The sequence below is a fragment of the Amblyomma mixtum genome, chromosome 10, assembly GCF_055824585.1.
Source record: "Amblyomma mixtum isolate Tamu chromosome 10, ASM5582458v1, whole genome shotgun sequence".
NCBI classification, from domain to species: domain Eukaryota; kingdom Metazoa; phylum Arthropoda; class Arachnida; order Ixodida; family Ixodidae; genus Amblyomma; species Amblyomma mixtum.
The window spans coordinates 101,148,541-101,170,748 of NC_143021.1; the positions used below are offsets into that span (position 1 = coordinate 101,148,541).

The 22,208-nt window shown below is 44.4% G+C and overlaps 1 protein-coding gene and 1 long non-coding RNA gene across 2 annotated transcripts in view; one reads left to right on the forward strand and one right to left on the reverse strand.

The window, feature by feature from the left end:
- The window catches only part of LOC149326545 (uncharacterized), an 85,224-nt gene that overhangs the window by 36,458 nt on the left and 26,558 nt on the right, over positions 1-22,208 (forward strand). The window contains exon 6 of the mRNA XM_089564609.1: positions 17,295-17,377. Coding sequence (XP_089420735.1) covers positions 17,295-17,377 — 83 coding nt within the window. The remainder of the gene's footprint in view (positions 1-17,294; positions 17,378-22,208) is intronic.
- On the reverse strand, positions 3,397-11,813 carry LOC149326547 (uncharacterized). Its single transcript, XR_016286355.1, has 3 exons — positions 11,589-11,813; positions 10,430-10,503; positions 3,397-3,544 (listed from the first exon to the last, which is right to left on the reverse strand). It is a non-coding gene; the product is annotated as an uncharacterized LOC149326547 (long non-coding RNA).

A 22,208-nucleotide genomic window follows, 5' to 3' on the forward strand; every position in this document is an offset into this window, starting at 1 on the left:
GGTTCTACGCCTCGCTCGTCGGTAAATTGTTTTTTTAGGGAAGGAAATGTATCTGTCTCTCATTTGTCGGTGGACACCTAGACCTCGCCGGGAGGAAAGGGAGGAGGATGAGAGTGAGTGAAGACACCGTATTCACTAGACGCGCCTTTGTTCATTCCAAGCTGTCGAGCTGTCTTGGCGGAGTTATGCGGATGATGTCGCGGTGTTCACAGTGAACCGGGAAGGTATAACCGAGGCCGTGGCATGCGTAAAAGAATTCACCAAGATCACCGGTAGTAAAGTGAATTCGTCAAAGTCCCTGGGGCTTTGGCACGGAGAATGGCCAACGAAGCCCGGCAATTTTGCAAACGTGTCCTGGGTGACGACCCCAGTAAAGTACTTAGGCGTCCCACTGGACGGTTATCGCGATAGCGATTCGTACTGGAAAGCACAGACGCAAGCCACGCGTGAAAAGGTGGAAAGGTGGAAAGGGCGACACCTTTCAATTTTCGCAAGGGCCACAGTGTGCAATCTGTTTTTTAAGGCGGAAGCCTTTAATGTCTCATCGTTGTAAGCAGCAGTTGTCGACAGAATATGTCACGCTTTTCAATTGGTCGAAACGGTCGTGACGTCACAGTGCGCGAATTTCAAACGGGGCCAATTGTACTTTGGCTAGTAACCATGCAACCAATTGAAGGGATCATGTTGTGATCCTCCAAGTAAGTGGGACTGAGCTTAGTTAATTGCTTAATTACCCAATTAGCCTAATTAGCTTTACTAGTCAGGCCATATAAATAAATAAAACCGATTAAGAAATTGGTCGAGCTCAGGAATCGAACCCCGGTCTTTGGCGTGAGAGACGAGCATGCTATCCACTCCGCCATGCCAGCTCGATGGTTTGGAATGAACAAAGGCGCGTCTAGTAAATACGGTGTCTTCACTCACTCTCATCCTCCTCCATTCCCTTCCCGCGAGGTTTAGGTGCCCACCGACAAATGAGAGACAGATACATTTCCTTTCCTCAAAAACCAATTTACTGACGAGCGAGGCGTAGAACCGAATGGGCGATGGAGTTCTATGGATTCCTTGGCAGCGTTGCAAGACGCTGTCGCGTTCCACTCTTAGGGGCATCAGTGACCACACATTAGGTCAAAATAGTGCCCCCCTGAATTTTGTGAGACAGTTACTGCGTAATTTCCTTTCCTCAAATACAATTTTCATTTTCTTCATTACGGCTCCTTTTTATCTATCTTCTTTCACTCCCACTTCCTCCCTTCCTCTACGGTGGGGTTCAGGTGTCCACCGAGATGACAGACAGAGAATTACTGCGCCATTCCTTTCCTCAAAAAGCGTTGCGTTCAAAGGGCAAGACATCGCGCTGAACGGGTGGTGTTCCGTGGACTCCCTTGCAGCGCTACAACGCGCTGTCGCGCTCCACTCCTAAAAACGAAGCTTAAGCGTCATTAATTAGCAGTTAATTAGTATTCAGACATGAATCAGTGATTAACCATAAATTAGTGATTTGTCATCACTTAGTAATTAGTACTCAATTATATGTGACGCCAACGGTGCCACAGAAACAGCGAAGGTGGTGCGGAAAACGCTTCCGCCTCTACCCACTTTAGAAAGTCAAAGTGCCCCCTGAATTTTTATGTCTAGGCTGTGGTACGTGATGCAAGTGTTGCATTGTGCAAGGATGAACGTACAGAGACTGCACCGGATCTTTGGCGTTTTTGTGTGGGCTGCGGACTGGGAACGCTGCAGCCGGACCAATTTGTTTAGGCGGGTGAAGGATGGCGGCCTGAGTCTGGGACACTTATTTCTGCGGCAGATTGTAAGGAGATTTTGTTTTGTGCGCGATGTAAGCGATCCGTTTTTGCGCACTGTGTGCCAATTAAGGCTCGGAAATGCACTGCCGGACTTTGTTGTCACAACCGAAAGTTTCTCGGGACGTATGTTTGGTTACTTTAGAGAGGTTGTCGCGAGTGTTCGATTCCTGTCTGTTCGATTTTCGTATGAATATTTATATTCTGTTAGCAGGAAGAAGTTGTATAAAGATTTGTGCGATGTAGTTCTTCCACAACCTATGTACAGGGCCTTATACAATGGAGGCCAGGGACGCGACGTACTTAAGCGTGTGAAGGCGATGCAGGTGCCGTCAAGTGCAAAAACTTTTTTCTTTAAATTACATACCGGAACACTACCAGTAAAGGAATTCTTGGAAAGGAAGCAGTTATTTCTACCTTGGGGATCACATTGTTTAATTTGTAAACAACCAGAAACAATAGACCACGTTTTTTTGCACTGTTGGGAGGGGGTATACTTTTGGGACATCTTGCAACGGACTTTAAAAAAGGAATTTCCGCTCGACGCTCATGGTATTCGGTACTTGCCTGTAGAGAGTGAGGATGGGACACCATTCGACCTCATTATGCTAATGGGCCTCCATTGTATTTGGCGCTCCAGAATGGCAGGATATCATTGCGATCCTGATGCACGGCCAGCGCGGATCTATTTTCGGGAGTGCATGCATAAGTATATTGAAGTTCAGAAACTTGCTCCTGAAGCTCCCGAGTGGCTCGAAAGAGTCGAGCCTTTGGTGACGCTTAAGGAGTTTTAATATGATGAAGCCACGCACCCCCGGGCGGATAGTGTTGTTAATTATTGCTCATTGCGCTCTGTAAGTGTATTTGTGTACTGTGGTTCTTGCCGAAGTCAGGCAATAAAAAAAAAAAAGCTGTCTTGGCGGAGTGGATGGCATGCTCGTCTCTCACGCCGAAGACCGGGGTTCGATTCCCGAGCTCGACCAATTTCTTAATCGGTTTTATTTATTTATATGGCCTGACTAGTAAAGCTAATTAGGCTAATTGGTTGATTAAGCAATTAACTAAGCTCAGTCCCACTTACTTGGAGCATCACTATACGATCCCTTCAATTGGTTGCATGGCTACTAGCCAAAGTACAATTGGCCCCGTTTGAAATTCGCGCACTGTGACGTCACGACCTTTTCCATCAATTGAAAAGCGTGACATTTTCTGTGGACAACTGCTGCTTACAACGATGAGACATTAAAGGCTTCCGCCTTAAAAATCACAGATTTCCTTAGCGGAGGTGGCAATTTGGTATGCGAACCCTATTGGAAAAAAAGGCAATGATGTAAATATTGGAAACCAACACTGGAAACCTTGGTGGATTATGGTAATGGAAAATATGTTGGAATGACTGGGCATGTTGGAATGACTGGGCACGTTGGAATGACTGGGCAGGTTGGAATGACTGGGCAGGTTGGAATGCTGGGCATGTTGGAATGACTGGGCATGTTGGAATGATTGGGCATGTTGGAATGATTGGGAGATGTTGGGGCAGGGGCCATGGGGCAATGTTATGTCTGATGCAATGAGACAGCAAATTTCAAAATAGATGAAGCTCCTACAGCCAGTTTTATTTTGTGTTCATGCTCCTCTTGCTCTTCTTTAGCCACTTGTCAATGCAGCTGGGCCCCATGAAACAGCCTTGTTGATGTACCACCGGTGCATGAGGGCTTGGGAAAACTGGGCGATGCACTCTGCAGAAAAGATTGAAATGAAAGAATTAGGATCCACAAGTTTTAATTCTTGCCAGTATTAGAGTGCTAAAAAAGTAAACTCCGTATTGTGGCCACAGGAATAAAGTGAGCCTAAATCAAGAACCACTGAAGCTATTCGCACTCAAAAAGAAAAATAATTTGAGGTTCTTATTCAATATATCATATGCTCGTCATTAAGTACCATCATCAGCAGCATAACTAGCACCACTGCAAGACAAAGGCCTCTCCTATATCCCTAAACATAAGCCTGACGTGTGCCATAATGAGCAAAATAAAAAAGCCATCGTTTTTTGTCCTCTGAAGGCTTTTAGTGGGGTATTAATAAGAGGGACAATACAAAGGTAACATCAGAAGGGTGACTGCAGTAGCACAGCTGAGATGTCGCAGACGATACACTAAGAAAAGAGGCATACAATCCATTGATACATCAGTTGCAAAAAATAAAAACAGCAGCAAACAAAAGGTAAAACAAACCAGTGTCAATGCTCCAAGCGATATCACTTATTTCCATAATTTTGAGGGACCACATGCAATGGAAATGTGGTGAGGTAGCCAATTTATTCTTCAATGGGAACAGGAAAAATTTCTTGATTTAGTTGTGATGGCATCCTGGTCTGAAGCGGGGCAGCAACATTTAACATTAAGTTGTGGAAAAGTATTGTAGAGTATATGGAACACACCTAAACGAGCGATTTCCCCTTTTATGCAGTGATGTCTGGTGGTCAAATGAGATGACTGATTACACATATGCTGTACCAAGTGTCGCTGTTGGATTAAAGGGAGTTGGTGGCGTAGCATCAAACAGTTTGGTGCAAAATTGAAAGAGCTAGGGAATACTTCAGTTTGGAATCAATAAAATTTTTATGCATAAACTGCGCAGCACGGCAAGAGCACACAGATCATGACATCTCCTGATAAACCCGAGTGCCCTTGTGGTGCCAGCAGCATGTATCGTGACATGCTCCAAGTATGTGGGGCTGCATCTGGTTAAGGTTTTTCCATACCATTAACCCTAGAGGTGGGAAAGGAGGTCAATACGTTGTGACAAAACAATGCAGACAAGACAAGGACAACGAAGGAATAAATATGATGGCATGAGTGCTGACTATCGCCAATGTGTATTGGAAACCACGTCAAAATATATGCACTGTGGCCTAAAAAAACAACGAACAAAGGGCACCTTGTGTCAACCACATTGCATGAGTGTAAAACAAAACAAAAACTGACAAAGAAGCATTTAAGAGCATGAACTCTTCCTTAGGAAGCGATAAAGAAGGTGTGCTAACACAGTGATTGCGGTTTTTAATTTCAGCGGCCTCGATTATCTCACGCACAAACTTTTCTGTGTCTGTCAGGCAAAATGCAGAACATGAATTCCGGTTCACAGCGTTTAGGATCTGGCAAACAATTGCAATTGCGACAGTGAATCATCAAAGTTCTCCCGCAAGCTTTGTTCACATCGTCGTGGTGGTCTTTTAAACCTCTCAGTGACACACTTGCCTGTTTTCCCAATGTAAACATAGCCGCATTTCAAGGCATTCGAACACACTATGTCTTCTGTGCAGTGCACGAAGAGACTGTGATGGATAATCTCGGTTGACTACAGGTACTGAAACTTCATAGGGTTAGAAAAACAATATCAACGCCAACTCGACTGCCTATTTAACCGGTGCGATCAATTGTGGATGTAGGGAACAGGTACGTACAAACTTCCTTTTGGGAGTTAGTCTCGACGGGGGCACAAAAGGAATGTTTCCACTTCTGCTTAAAGCAATCGGCTAAAGACACTGACAAAGGTTCTGAATATCCAGTAAAGGACAAACGGCATATGAGCTGGGCAAAACTGGATGCCATGGCAATCAAACAGGATTTCAATAAGGAATTTTTGAAGCAAAGGTTAGTGACACCTCTTGACCAGCTTAGACTGAACCGAAGAAAATGGTAAAAGTAGCTTGTTTTCCCTTGGCTCGTAAGCCCAACAAGTGTAGCCACCCAAGATTGAGATCCAATAAATGTGATGACATATCCTCTATAATTTCATTGGTGATTCAAAGTGGACTGGGGCTTTGACTGAACTCCTCTCTCACCTTCGACAATGCTTCGTCAGGATTGGAGATCCTGCAATAAGCCACGTAACAGCGGCGCTAATACAGTTTTTTTTGCAAAAACAAGCTATTCTGAAATGTAATAAAGGTGGACTGAAGGTATGAGCTTAAAAGTGCGACAAAATTATTCACCAAAACGCCTGAGACGTTTGGAATGCCACTGCTCCATTTCGGTTAATGAATTCTTCAACACATTATTGATCCTGATTGAGGGATGGCGTAATACAAATCCTTGATGTCAACATAGCACCCCATGAAACTGGTGCGAGAGTTATTGTGTAGAAACTGCGTTACTTTCTCTGCAGATCTTACACGAGAGGAGTCATCAATGCTCAGCAACTTAATTTTATGTCGCAAAGAGAAGGCGATTTGTTTCTGACAGGTTCCATTCTCTTAAACTACAACCCTCAAGGAGCAGTCACCTTTATGGGTCTTTGCGGTAAAGAAGATAGCTGGACAATTTTTCTTACTGAAGTTGATGGCATTAGCCTGATGGTTAAACTCTAGATTGTTAATGTTTCTTGGCACTGGACTTTGCTTTTAACAAATCAGATAGTAAGTGGCACTCAAATTCAGAATACGCTGCATCTGTGGCCTTGGACTGAAAGGCGCCTTTCGATACGACCACAAAACCACCGTTCATCAGCAGTTGAAAGCAAGAGGGCCCATCCTCTTAAATACGACACAGTTCGGACTGTGGGCAAGTTCCTGAAGAGGGTTCAAACCGTGACACTGCATCAAAACATCCCGAAACACACCTGTCACACTCAGGTCTGGGCGTGGAAAAGGCAACTCGTCAAACCATGGCAAGCATCTCCACAATAGTTCTCTTCGGAGGAACGGAAAATTTTGGTCCATAAGCACTTCAAGGACCAGACGAGGCAGCGACTCAAAGCTGAAGGTGTGCACCTTGTTGTCAAACTCTTGTGCCTGAAAACAAGCCAGGGAGTGGCTGGTTGACGGTGTCACGCACCGTTGACCAGGTGAAAGCCATCTGGAATGCCACTTTGCAGCCACTTTGCGCTCACTAGCCCGGAGCAGAGAAGCCAAGGCACGAGTGTCTGAAAACAAGGTGCACAATGTCGACACTGAGTTGCTGCCTCGTCTGCTGCTTGAAACATATACGGGCCAAAATTTGCCATTGTTCCTTCGAAGAGGACTATTCTGGAGCTGTTTGCCATACTTTGACGTCTTGCCTTCCTGTGCCTGGACCTGAGCGTGACAGGTGTGTTTCAGGGGGCGTTGGTTGATGGGGTGTCGTGGTTTGAACCATGCCAGGAACTTGCCCGCAGGCTGAACTGTAACGGGTTTAAGACGGTGGGCCCTATCGCATTCAACTGCTGATAAAGAAGGTGGTTTTGTGGTCATGTCTAAAGGCGTCTTTCTGTCCAAGGCAACGGAGGCAGTTAATTCTGAGTTCAAGTGTCACACAGCAGCTGATTTGTTAATAGCAATGTCCAGAGCCAAGAAACTATGTAATAATCTAAAGTTGAACCATCTGGCTAATGTATCAACTTCAGCAAGAAACTAGCAGAGGTGCCAATGAGAGGTCAAAAGACCACCGTTACGATGTGAACAAAGCTAGCAGGGGGAATCTGATGTTTCACTGTCGCGACTGCGATCGTTTGCCACATCCAGATTGCTGTGAGGCGTAATTTCTTGTGCTGCATTGTGCTAGACAGACACAGAAAAGTTTGTGCATGAGATTATCGAGGCCACTGAAATTGTAGAAAAAACGCAATCAATGTGTTAACACACCTTCTTTATCGCTCCCTAAGAAAGAGTTCATGCTCTTAAATGCTTCATATTCAACTTTCGTTTTGTTTTTGACAGATCCAAAGTGAATGTTACAAGGCGCCCTTTCTTCATTCTTTTTTTAGGCCACAATGTATATATTTTGATGTGCTTTCCAATAAACCTTCTTGAAAGTCAGCACTCGCAGCGTCGCATTCCTTCCTCATCTTTCTCTTCTTTGCGCTGTTTTGACACGATGAATTACAAACAAGCGCATTCATCCATCTTGCAAAAGTCAATACAGTCAGAGTAGCTGAGATAGTTGGGGCATCCTTCTGAATAATGCAGTCATAAAGACAAGGTTGGGACATAAAGACAAAGACTGTTATTGAATGGCTAATATTAATGTACTTTAGTAATGTGCTTGGTTTGGTTCATGGGGGTTTAACATCCCAAAGTGACTCAGGATGAGGGACGCCTTATGATTTTGCATATTGATATGCTGGGCTTCATAAGACAAGAAGTACAATAGTTTTTTAAGGCCAGCCGTAGAACAGGAAGCAATGAATCTACACTAATATCAAAGAATGAAGGCTCAAGTATGAGAGTGTAGCTAAAAGGTTATAATGACAAACATGAAAAGCTTTGGAGAAATTCAAGTCGATGACACTTGCCTAAAATAAAGAATCTAAATTTGAGTGAAAATCTGTTGTGAATTCAAAAAGTTGGATTGCACATGAGTAAAGAGAATGGGAGCCGTGATGACTGGTATAGAAATATTAGTTTGAATTATGGTGGCAAGTAATATGCGGACTCATTTCGAGCTCTAACAGTTCATGCAAAATGCACATCAATAAAATAGGAAAACAGTTTGGGGATCAGAACGGTTTCCAGCCTTAATTATTGACAGGTCAGCTTCAGGTTGTCAGGGATAGAACCAAGAGGTTTGGATTGGCTAACAATTATTGGTAAAATCTGTCTTCAGATATCCTCAGTAGTTTAAAGTATGTCAGAAGGCTTCTCACACAGCCCTCAGGTACTCGAAAGCTTGTGCTTATCAACGACTTTCGAGACATGATGAGAAGCAATGGTTAATGCAGTGAAATGGGTAACAAATAACTGATTTTTCTCATGAAAGTGCCCATGGAATATGCTGTCACACAAATTCTCAAGGATCCTTCAATTAAGCCCAAAATGACAGTTTATGGGTAGCCACTTTGTTATAACCATCACATACAAAAAAAGAGACACCAGAAGCCCTCCTTATTCACTGAAAACAAGGGAGAATTATGAGACATCATTCCGGCACACAAAATCACACGGATGAAGAGAGTAGACTCCATGGACACCATATTTCAACTGAGGTTTATTCCACAACACAGGCTTTTTATGTGCAAAGGGGTACTAGTGATCCCTGGGGCTCAAAAGTATTTCCGCCACCAGATAACAATTATTCAGGACGGCAATAACCAAAACACAAAAAAACATAGGGTAAAGGTATCTTGCCACTCACATTCAACCCATCGGCACGCCTATGCATCACCTACCTGGCTGACCCAACAAACATATTTGCCTCCAGATAATCTATTTCTTTTTCTGGAGCGCTGCAGAAGGGCTGCTGACGTAATTCTCTTTTTCAGCAGAGATACAAAAGGCTTAAAAAATTTCCCAGCCCTTTCAAGTGCTAAACTTGCACAAGGCATGTGTTTCTTTCAAAAACGCCTTGCATGCTCGCTTGTGCGAGCAAAGGAGAATGTGCTCAGCTAAATGACCTCTGCCACTTAATGAATCAGCTGTCCTGCAATGTTCAAGCAAGCGTTCATTGATGCAAGCCTCGTCTGTCTAATGTAATGTTTGCCACAGGCAAGGAGGATGCTGTACACCATGTCAACCTCATGTTTAACGAGGGGTTTGGTGTGCTTAGTTTTGTAGGCAGGCTTTTTCGTAACGTCATTTATCAGGTGGCACATGCATCCCAGCTTTTCCAAGCTGAAAATACGACATGTACATCGTGTTTGTCACTGGCCTTCTTGAGGCGGTGTGACACCTGATGGCAATAGGGCACAATGACAGGTCACTGTTGCGAATGTGCGTTGTCTTCCGGCTTGCACTGCCCAGCACACTTCATCTCTCGAACCTGGCTTTCTACCACTAAGGCTACAATTTCTCCTGTAAAAACTGCCTGCTCCAGTCTCCTTACTTGCGCATTGATGCTGTCACAGAGTCGTGAGAGCGTCAATGCCGAAGTAAGGCGACTGGAGCAGGCAGGCAGAAAAAGAAATAGATTATCTCAATGCAAATGTGTGTTGGGTCAGCCAGGTAGGCAATGTTTAGTCACGCCAATGCATTCAACTTGAGTGACAAGCTAACCTTACGCCTATGTTTTTGTTTTTGCAACCTTGAATAATTGTTACCTGGTCGAGGAAACATTTTTCAGCCGCAGGGGTCACTAGTACCACTTTGCATGTAAAAAGCTCATGTTGTGGAATCAACCTCAGTTGAAGTCTGGGGTCTATGGAGTCTACTCTCTTCGTTCATGTGTTTTTGTACACTGGAATGATGTCTCATAATTCTACCCAGAACCAATTAGCTCAGCTCTCCATGCTTAGCAAAAACAAGGCAGCAGTAATGAAACCAGTTCTCATGTGTGCACTTTTTCTTTTACATCTGTGACCTGCGATGAGTGGCATAAAAACACATATTTAAGTTAACACACATGCATCATAATGTTAATATTCGTGGTCAAATAGTATCACATAATGCAGCCAAAAACATGCAGACATTTCGCACTTCATGCATAGAATGCAACGGTTAAAACACGAGCAATATTGAATGTAAAACTTCAAATGGCCTGCAACCGGCCCATTCTGACAGCCAACTAATATTACTCATATAAACATGTAAACATATCAGGCCAGAGCTATCCAAACTGGTCCAAGCAGTAGCATTAAGGAAAAGAGCAATGAAAGTAAGAGAACATTTCATGGCAACCAAAAAAACAAAGCACAATGCAGTAACAACTTACAACACAGCTTTTGACTTCATCTGGTGGCCACAAAATCCATGCCATTGACTCGGACTGGAAGACAGATGTGCCTCCTGCGGATACCAATTTCCCATTATCACTATGACAGGAGTACAAAAACAAGCATGCGAACTCGGTCCAACAGTGAATATCACATGAATGTAAAAAGATCAGGAAAAATATACTTGCCCAAGTATACGCCTCAATACAAAGGAAAACTACCCTGTTTAAAATGCATCAGTTCCCCTAGCACTAGTAAAGGAATCTTGCTATGAGCAAAACAAATCTGCGTTCGAAAGCGTAGATAAACATCGTAATAACTGAGACAATTATTGCGTCACTTGTTTTCCTCAGAAAACAATTTTCAAACAGCAGAGTGATCGAAATGCAAGATCCTATACTCTGGGTAGCCAGAAACGCTATCGGTATCATAAAAAAAAATATCTTCACATACTGATCTAAAAATTAGATCCTGACGGCCGGAAATTAACTTTCGTTGGTAACTGCAACCTGAGACAGTGCTTTCTTTATAGTGGGGTTTGAATTCAGATGCGGAAAATGGGCACTGATCGTATAGGAGGGTTCCGGATTAATTTAGACCACCTAGAATTTCTTAACGTGAGCTGACATCGCACAGCACTGGGGCATTCTTTTTTTCATTTCACCTAAATCGAAATGCGGCTACTGCCATCAGGATCGACCCCACGACCTAAGGTTGAACAGTCTAGGGCCAAGCAAAAACCGCGGCGAATAAAAAGTGTTTCAATCCCCCTCAAAGTGCTAACGCTATCTTGAAAGACAATCATACATTTTACGCACAGCCAAAGTGCCGGTCCTTGAAACGTGCGCGGTGGTGTGAACAAGCATGGGCAGAAACGCGTAGAACGAGGCATATACGAGGACAAATCTGTGCTCAACAAGAAACAAAACGCGCAAACATGCGCATACCAAAATCATGCAAAGCTAGCGCACGCACGGTCGCATCCCCTTTGCCAAAACATGTACCGACAGCGGCAATTCTTGGCAGAGCAACTCACCGCGGCGACAACAAAAGCGCCTCAAAAACGCTTTTTATAGCATTGAACACGAATACTGCAGCAGTACGACAGGTCACCGTTCCAGCATTATATGCTTCGGATAATGCACGAGTACTGCTTACCTTTTCAGATGACTGCGTAGTCGTGCAGAACGCTGTTTGCCTTCGTGTCACGGGCACTACACCAACCAGTGAGAGTTCAGCACGAGTGCTACGTAGCCGGCACTCTCTACCACGTAGTCACACAGAAGAAAATATTCCAGGCCTTATTTGGAACATTTCCACCGCGACACTGCCCGCGCGTCTTTGTGCCTGGACACCCATCCTGGACTACACAAAGAAGCGCACAGACTGAAAAGTTAGAGAGACTAGAAAAATGACACTTTGCCTCGAATAGGCTACGTCGACAGCACTGCGCGATTGTGCATCCTTGTGCAAGAAGAAACACACGCAAACCACAACACAGTTCACGACGGCTCACAATCCAAGTAGCGAATTGTAACAAGCGCCGAAGCGCGACGCACGCGACGCAGCACCCGAACCGCCATGAGGGTTATACAGAAAAACAGCTACCGGCAGCCACCTGGCGGTGACAACCAGTTTCTGTTTCGGTTTCGTTGTGAAAAAGCTTGTATCCTACTTTTTATTTTATTTTTCGTATTTTTATTGCGTATTCAGCCGTATCGGCATCCACAGAAATTGCAGCGATTGCGAGCAATTACCACTGGTAGAAACGCGCGAATTAACGACCTGTTGCTTGCGCTGCGGTTGAAAAATGCATGAGTTCTCACGGCAGTATCGCTTGCTACTTTGCTCATTCACGAAATTACATGCCGATTTCTGTTTGTATGGGGAAGTTTTTTTTTATATTGATGGGAGATCAGCAAGGCTAACAAAGTACCCAACGTAGCAGTCGTAGAGAGTAGGTTGTCGTAAAAACATGGTGACGCTGTTTGATCGGCAGCACGACGTGAGAGGCGGCAGCGTTGAAACGCGCGTCGAGAGAACAACCTCCATGGTATATGCTTTCTTGAGACTACAGTGAAGGTGTGCATTTTTTATAGTGGAGTTCTCTCATCCAACGTGAAAACCAAATCAATTCTTAGTATGAAATATGCTGTGTAATTTATATCCTCATATTGTGTTTATATATATCTGCATTTCTATTTTGAAAAACAGTGTTGTACTGGTAATTGGGTACCAAGGTGCATGTATAAGAGTGCAGCCTTGTCGAAATATTCTGTGTATATATTTGGATTCGTAACCCTTCTACAAAGAAGCTGTGTGGCCAGCTATGTGGTTAACAATTTGTTAATTGAATTAGTAATGTCTTGAAATGCACGCTCAATAAAATTTTCTGAATGAAATTGAGTGTTCGGATTCAGGCATGCAGGGCTCTGCAAACCTGCAATTTATTATTTTGTGAACAATGAAGTTAAACTTTTTCTCAAATATTTTGCTAATGATAATCTAAGCCCAAGTATATAAGTCGTTACTTTTAAAAAAAATTTTCTGAAACTGTCAAGTCAACAAATGCACGTGTAAAAAAGAGAAATTTGTCTTGCAGTTTTTATTCTAACAGCATAAAGTGCCAAGTGTACAGTCTTTGTCAAAAGTAACCAGGCTGTATGGTTCGCTTCTAGCTTGTATAGTGGAGCCCTTGTGTTATTCCTAAGGATAAAAACGTGTTGGAAGGTAATAAGACCCTCGGTCCTTACCTTTAGCTACCATTCCAGCTTTAGGGAAGCTGTGAGGGATCCACTGTACGAGCTAGAAGCAAACCATGCAGCCTGGTTACTTTTGACAAGGACTGTACGTTTGATGGATTTGACCCACTGAGATTGTTAGTACATTGATGAGTTTCATTTTGTCAACCATATAGGCACATGCATGCAGTATCTGCTGCCCAGCATCGGCCATTCAAATGCAGCCATGGTTTGTGCCATGCCAAACAAGTAGGTACAGTCGTGGGTAAAAAAGATTAGCACACATGACGGAACACCAGAGTGCCGGAATGACAACGCCTGGCACTGCGGGTGGCGGAGAGGCTGATAACGGGAGTGCCGGGCCGTTCCCATTCTACAGTATTAAGGGGGTCTGCCACGGACAGTAAAATTACTGCGGACTGCCACGGACAGCAAAATTGCTGACTAAAAGCAGCGCTATCTATTGTTCCCGCGAGTTCCTTTTGACAAACCATCGCGGACATAAAAAAACAGTAATAAAAAGAAGCCATCTTTGCTCATGATAACCGAGCCAAAATAAATTCCGCAAGCACAGTCACGTAGTGTCGGCACTTCAACGCTCGGGCGGTGCACGCTTGATAAAGCTTACTTCCTGCCGTCCCCCCCCCCCCCCCCCAGGCTGCAAACATGGAAACGGCCCGTTAGGCAGTTCTGCGTACCGCAGCGCCGCGTGGTGAGATATACTAATTCTGATCGCCAGTGATCTGTGCTAATATTTTTTGCTCGCGACTGCACACATCCATAGGCTCCCACCGTGGTTTCCACATAGTCCAGTGTTGCCTGCCAGGCCCACCGAGATAATCACGATGGATACCACCAAGCCCATCCCGTCCCATCGTGCTCACTGAAGTGTCCAGCGTGGTTTCCATTCAGCCCAATATTATTTACTGAAAGTGCCAGTGCAGCCACCACAATTTCCACTCAATCCAGGGTGGCCCAAAGTCGCCATTAGTGCATCCAGCATCTCTCCCATTCGCGCCACCAGCACACAACATGGAAACCAACACTTCCAATCAGCCCACCGTTTTCTCCAACTTGGAAACCAACACTTCCATTCGGCCCACCGTTTTCTCCAACATGACTTTTGCTGGAATTTTCAACAGGGAAGTGTCTTCCGGGAGTGTGTGACATTTTTCTCCGAAGCAACACTGGCGCAATCGCTCCACGTGACACCCGATTAACTACGATCATAACATTGGCAAAACGTAAACATTACACTTCTCAGTGCTATGCGAAGGGCAAGAAAAAATCGTGGTCATTTTAAACATCAACATGCTAAAATCTTCCATTTCAATTTTCTTCCTCAATTTGCGCTACCTTCAAGCGCAATGATTCTACTTAATTTTCATCGGCATACTGCAGAAGAACAGGCTCTCTCCATTATCTGAAATTAACGTCGTTCAGAGTAAAATGGGGCTCCACTAATCTAGGAAATTGTCTGCCACCTCTTGCTAAGCATGTCTCGTACCCAAATCCAGTCGGCTATGCCAGGACACAATTAGTAACCAGCATTACATGCTCTTCCTATGTTTATTTACCTTTACTGATTTCACCTAGTATGCAATCAGCTCGCGTTTTTGCTTTTAACTATTCTGCTCTATCTCAGTCTCTTAGATCTTTCCTTACCACTGGAAATTAGGCCATTCCTCGTTATCGGGCGCAAATAATTTATTTACCCACAAATATAAAAACTTTAATTTATTGCAGAGTATCCAAGTGCAGCTAAGGAGATCTGTTTTTCATGCCGTAAAGAAAATATTAGGATATATTGCATACGAAGAACAAATTCTTTGATCACATTTCAGAAATTTACAGTGGCAAAAAATGTACAAAATAGTATTTATGCAAAAAACATGAGAACAAAACCCTGTGAAACAAGGTTTCTTCGTTACGACGTCATAAGCGAGTATCCAAACCTACATACTCATCATCATAGCACTCTACTAACTCTGTAAAGTTTCTTTAGTAATTATCTTCATTTCTTCAGTTTGCGGATTCGCGTGGCACAAGATGCCAGACGCGCAAACTCTAAGCGTATGACAAGCTTTCTTGGGCTTCAGCATAGTCGGATTTATTGCTGAGTGGGAGAGATTGCTGTAGGCAAGTTTTTTTTGCACGCATAGAAGCTCATTTAAATACGCACTGAACACAAATCTATGTTGGCCTGTTGTGCAACATTAATTCGTTCAAAGGCGCTCCTTCACGGAAAACACAGCTTGGAGAAGCCAGACATGTTCGAAAAATGAACCACAAATGCTGCTACCAGCGGTTACCATCAAAGCAACCTGGCATGCGTAGTGACAATTTTCGTGCGAGTCACTGAGGCAGCACACTCGCAGTCACTGTAAAAGAGTGTCCACGGAACGTTCCTCAGTCATAGATCAAGCGCTGGAATTATGTGTCCAAAGGTTGTTGCGTACAGGTTGATCGCAATAAGTGCAATTGTTGCTTCCGCACAAGTAGGCCCTATGCTATACAGAGGCAATCAATTTTTGCTTTGAAGAATAGTTAGATGGATCTATTGCAAGGGTCTCATTTAAGGTAACGTATGAGTAGTCCGAGGGAATAGTTAGCATGTGCTAGGGTGAGGTGAATATGAAAATGTGCCTTTAAGCAAAATAGGAAGGGCAACAGAAAGTACATATATCTACTCCTAAATCCCATATTATCTATTATTAGGAAGTCAACGGTTGGAAATATATACGGTGTAGGAAAAGATGACTTTTCGTTTAGACAGGTAGAGAAAATTAACCAGGCCGAGCACGATGAGCTCACTGTATGAAAGTCTGAGAAAGGTTACTCAGGGCTGTCACAAGAAATGTTGCTTTATATTACACAAACGCCACAGATATTCAAATACGACGTATCGTTTAGTAGGATAGATGATTAGCAGAGTAGAAAAAGCAAGCTCTCAAGCATACTGTATTCATTTAAGTATGACGTGATATGAATAAGTGCGTTTGTGTTTCTAATGATCTCAAATGATTTCCACACCAAAACAAACCTTCCTTTTCAGCCAGAACATAAGGATGAATATTAAGCTCTATTAGTTTCTTTCGACACCTCTGATGAAGAACCCGGTCGAATTCCTTAGGCCAATCCAGAAATACTGTGTGATATGATGACTGATATTCATTGAGTAAAGCCAGAAATGAGTGTGTGTCCCAAGAATCCCTCGCGGAAGACTTGCTGTTATTTGAATTGATATTATTTTGCTGCGCACGAAATAATACGTCATAATACGCACATAGCGGGTGGTTCACCTAAGATTTTCACAATTTTTTAAAATTAGCGTTTTCAGTCAGGAAAGCGATTTTTTTCGGCATAGCATTTACAGGGGAGTTGTACATCAGAATACAGTTAAGACGTGCTAACTAGCACGCTGGTTAAGTAACATTTGATTGTTAACTTCTTGGCTATTACCTTAAAGTTTCTTAATTATTGAGACGCCTGGAGGCCACCGTAATTAATATCCATATCAGTTTTCAGAACATCGAATATGCAGTGATCCTTTGCGATATGTGGCAACAAAATTCTGGCTATATCGGGCTCAAAACGCTTTCGAGAAGCATGCAGGAAAAGCAACCTCTCCAGTGCACGTAAGTCGAAATAGCCAAAATTTGTTGATCCACAGGGCTAGGACTATCCGCGTTTTCGAAATTCTAGAAGCTTATATGGATATTACTTGTGGTGGGCTACATGCCCCTCATTAAAAAGGAGCTGAACGGAAATACTTAATAAGTTAGCTATTCAATTCCAGTTAACCAACCTGCTCATCAGCACGTCTTATCCGTATTCTGATGCACTAACTCTACACCGCTGACAATGCTATGCCGAAAAAAGTGCTCTTCTAACTCAAAGAGCCCATTTTTATAAACTGCGTAAAGTTTTAGGTGTAACATCCTGTACATACTGCGCTGTCTCCAAGAAGTCCCTCGATGGAGTGTTTTCTTTATTTCGAATGTTAATCACATTTCGCGCTCAGAACAGTACGGCGAAATTGCAGGATTTTTCTCTCTTCGCCCGCTTGGTGCACCGTGTTTTCTAATAGCGCTCTTTTTTTGTTTTTCCTCTCTGTTCGTAGGACCATTTAATGGACATTTTCATTAGGTTTGGATACTTCGCTTGGGCACTATACCGAGGGACATACCAGAAGGGCACGGGGCCGTAAGTAAGGGAATCGATGTGGTCCTCAGAATTTCACTGGAACAAAAAAATCTGGCACCGAAAGCAATAAGAGCGAGACATCACTGGATCTTTACGGTGTTAAAGATAGCCAAGATGAAAACTCAGCCAGTCGCAACACATCAATCATTGTTAGGCACGCATTTCTCGTGTGAACAAATTACTCGAAAGAACATTACAGAACATCACGCTGAATTAGAGCATGATATCTGAGTTTTTCATCTTAAACTTGCTATAAACGTGGTTACGCAGGTCTTCTCATTTTCAGGTTTTTTATTACCAAAGACACCGCGCAGTTATAACAGATGTAATTATATTGTACAGCAGTGTATGTATAAATGAGGAAACGAATTCAGCGCGTGTACTGCGTGCTGCGGTTTCTATATCCCCCAAATCCAGGAAGAAAAACAAGAACCTGGGAACTGTTTGCAATTGTTAGGATGTCTAACGCGACATGAACAGTGGCGGTGTTTCAATATAAACTTTCAGTAACGTTTGAAAAAGCAGTATCCGAGCTCGCCGAATGGCGTTTGTGATATACTTCTTAGGCAGTCGGCGGCGCAAAACAAGCGGGTCGTTGTGACAAGTAAAACATGTCAACCTAAATGTTTCTGAAAACTTGTCAGTAATACAGGCGCATCTCCCCACTACAATAAGAACTCACTTACAAGCCCTGAATTCTAAACTTGTTTCCTACTTCATAACTTTTCAATTTTAAAATACGTGATTCTCATTATCTCTACAGCTTCACAGATTCTCTCCCTTCCGGCTCATTCCGATCCAACAGCGTGCGGAGCTTTATCATAACACCACTTTACTGAACGTGTCGCATGGATTTTCATTTTCCATCCCACATTGCCTGGCGCTATAACCAGTGGCACGGCTTCTGCTGCAAGACTTCGAGAGACGTAATAGTACTCGAGAAAGGAAAAACAGTAGCGCCGACAGTAGCGCCGACAATAGCGGCGCTACTGTTTTTCCTTTCTCGAGTACAATGAACCATCTAGCCCAAATTGATATTCTTCTAAACTAGACGTAAGAGTAGTGGATTAAAATGATGTTGTTGATTCCACGCCTTGTCATATGTTAGAATCTACCCAATCAATAATCAATGTCTATACTTGAAATGCATGGTGGGCCAAGGGCACAGCACCCATATCAATGGGCGTATATAGGGAGAACTATCAAAGCGGAGCTCCTACGCTTCCTTGCTCAGCAACGGCGCTGGCGGCGAGGTCTGAGCGTCTGCAGATCACGTGATCGCCTCTTTCACATACCCCCTGAATCGCGCTATATTTCTAGTCTTCACATCAAGCGCGGGGTCACAATAACACGCTGCCAATTGCCTTCTGAAATGAGTGCATGGGACGGCATCCTTTGCGCCTGCGCAGTAACAGTGATTGCTGTTATTATAAAGGTGCCAGCGCAGAGTTAGCATATGGGCCGCGTTGCAGGAGGGCAGTGGATGCAGCCATTGCTATCTTGCTATCGGTACGCCGCCCGCACTGCACTACAATGGGCTCGTCCGTATGACGGCATTTCTCACAGCATCGAGACCTTCTTGTACCTATAGAAAACAAACACAATTTTCGAGCTTTCCTGCGTGGCAGCAGCATTGAAATGACATGCAGCAGCTGTGAAAGCAGAGTTCCGACCAACTTGCGCTCATCATAGGCATTAGCATGGGAGTACTTTCTATTTAATTTGTTTCTGCTATAGAAAGCACCAGAACTAACTGTCATAACTTTAAAAAAGAGGAATCATGACGGCATACGGGCGTATAGAGCTTGCAAAGTGCTCTGATATCTAGAAGACACTTCGAGACCAAGGAAAACAAATTTTTATCAAATAAGGAATTCTTGTGCATCTTCGTCGGCTTTGCCGTGGTTTCGAGGCAACCATCTGTTAAGTTAGCCCCGAAGGAGTTCTCAGAATTGTGTCAGAAAGATTAAGAAAGAAGCATCGACCACTGAATCAAGCAAATCTTAAAGACTGCACTAGCTGCTTGACAATGTTTTTATTTTCTCAAGTGGTCGATGTTTCTTTGCTGATATCATGTTCATTCTCGATCAGAGGATTGAATTGAATTAAATTGAATTTATTTTTCCAGAACAACTGGAAGGATTTCCAGGCAAAAAGCTGCTTTCGCAGCTTGACTGGGCCCGGAAAACCGTTAGATACAATGGCTTCGACATATAAAGTGATCGAAATAAACATAAGATACAATAAAAGGAGAACAAAAGTACACACTATGGAATAAAAACAATGAAATACACTTGCAATGAAATATACATACATTAAAGCAGAATATAGGCATCAAGTTGTATGAAATGATGAAAATTTTAGAGAAATGCACGAAATTATCTGTGTAGATCGTAGTGCACCTAGAGAATCAGAAGTACATAATGAGTGCAAAAAAAATAGATCACATATCAACAAAATACCGTCGCAATGGTTTGAATCTGAAATTTGTGATATGTTTATATTTGTTGAGTACATGCGGAAGATTGTGTTGCAGTGTTTGGAGTTTCTAATTAGTTCTAAAATGAGGAACAAACCAAGTATGCGTGCTGCGGGTATTAGCAGAGGTATGTTTAGTTTTTAAGGACGATGTTTCTGTAATAAAGGCCTTGTAAGAACTATTAGAAGAAAAAAACAAACGTAGCATCCGTAAGTCGTACATGTGGTCAATGCTAATGATGTGGTACAATGGAAAGAGAACGTTTGTTGGGGATAAGTAGTGTACGTTTCCGATGTGACGAAGGGCTTTCTTTTGGAGGCGCAGTATCTTCGGGATATATGTTTTCGTAGTGCTTGCCCACATTAAACTGAAATAATTAATATGAGATTCGAAGAGTGCACAGTAGATTTGTCGCTTAACCTTTGGGGGTAGCAACATGCGGCATCGTGACAGTGCTCCTGTTGCCGCAGCGAGCTTTTACAGATGTTATAAACCTGTGTATCCCAGCTGAGATTAGCTGAGAAAACAACTCCCAGAATTTTGTGCTCATGCACAATTTAAATCTCATTATCAGCATATTGCCACGTATCATTGTAACGTCTGTAAGTTCGCGCAAGGCCGCATGAAAGGGGTGTTATCATTTTTGTTTGTGACGCGAGAAGCGACCGGTGTAATCTCGATTGTTCACAGCCATGAACTGCTGCATCTACGTGTTTCCAGATTACTCTAAATGATCTCGGCCTGTTATCTCGAAGTTTCCTTACCGGCTTTAAATTGAACGATGCTGCGAGCAGTGGGCATTCGTAGTTCGACGATTGACGAGCACGCTTGTCGCTTACGCCGCCGCCGAGTGATTCAGTTCTTTTGCGGGCGCAAGTCAGCCCAAATAAAGAGCTTCGTTTGCAAGTCTTTCTGGTGTCTTTCTGACCGCTGGACTGCCGTCACTACAACGTGACATCTGGTGGAGGTGCGGGGTAGCCTTCCATGTACCGGACACCCCCTGCAAGTCGTGACGCCAGCCCTTTGAGCCATTCACCGGAGGACGTGACACCAGTCCACCGTGCAAGCCGACGTCTGCTAGGGGACGCACCTGAGTTCGGGACTCTACCGGACCCTACCCAGAAGCGAAAGCCAGCAGCAACGTCCACCATGAGCTTGCCCCAGACGACCACTCCAATCATTCTGCAGCAGCCCCGGGTGCCACCAACCTTCGACGCTTCGCCTGGTGCCGACCCCGAAGAATGGCTGGAGCAGTTCGACCGTGTGGCTGTCTTCAACAACTGGGACGATGCCATGAAATTTAGGTACGTCTTCTTCGCCCTGGAGGGACCAGCAATAGTCTGGTTCGAGAATGAGGAAGCCAGCCTTGCCAACTGGGAAACCTTCAAGGAACAGCTTTTGAAGACCTTCACAAACGTCGTGCGAAAGGAGAGAGCCCAGCAGCTGCTACAGTCTCGCATACAACACCCAAACGAGACCGTTGCAGTGTATACTGAGGAGATGAAGCGTCTCTTCCGGCGTGCCGACATGAACATGAAGGAAGAAGAGAAGGTGAAGTTGCTTATGCGAGGAATTAAAGAGCAACTCTTTGCCGGCCTCGTCCGCAACCCACCGAAAACCGTCGCGGAATTGTAGAAGAGGCATCCACAATGGAAAAAACCCTTGACGCCCGAGCCCGCCAATATGACCGCCAGCAGCGCGTCTTCTCAGCAAACTGCCTGGACACCGTTAACAAGGATAACCTGCGAGAGCTTATCCGTCAAGTTGTGCGAGAAGAGCTCCGACGATTGCTGCCAACGGGAACGCAGCCGCAGCTTTCATCGCTCGCTGACGTCGTCCGGGACGAGGTTCAACAGGCCTTGGGTGTGACGCCGACACCCACGCAGCCTCTGCAGCCCCCAGCCATGACTTACGCCGCAGCTGTGCGCCGTCCTGCCCCTCGACGACGGGACCCAAGCCCCTATCGCCCTCAGCCAGCTGCGTTGGACCGCCGCCCTCTCGCCCCAACCCGCCCGTCCTACGAGCGTCGCACACAGCCGAGGAAATGCGACGAGTGAAGAACACCCGACCAGCGCCGCCCACTATGCTTCCACTGCGGCGAAGCCGGTCACATCCTCCGGCACTGCCCATACAGAAGACTGGGCATCCGAGGGTTCTCTTACGACGCCCCACGACCCCGACCCGGCCAGCGACCAGTCGAAATCGAAGAGTTTCTGCGTCGGGAAGAATGCTCATCGCCGAGCCGTCTATCACGTTCCCCGTCGCCATCGTCACCACGCTTTGTATCTCCTAACCGATGTTACGCCGTGCGTGGACGCTCCCCCAGCCCCCGAAGGTTAAACTGAATAAAGC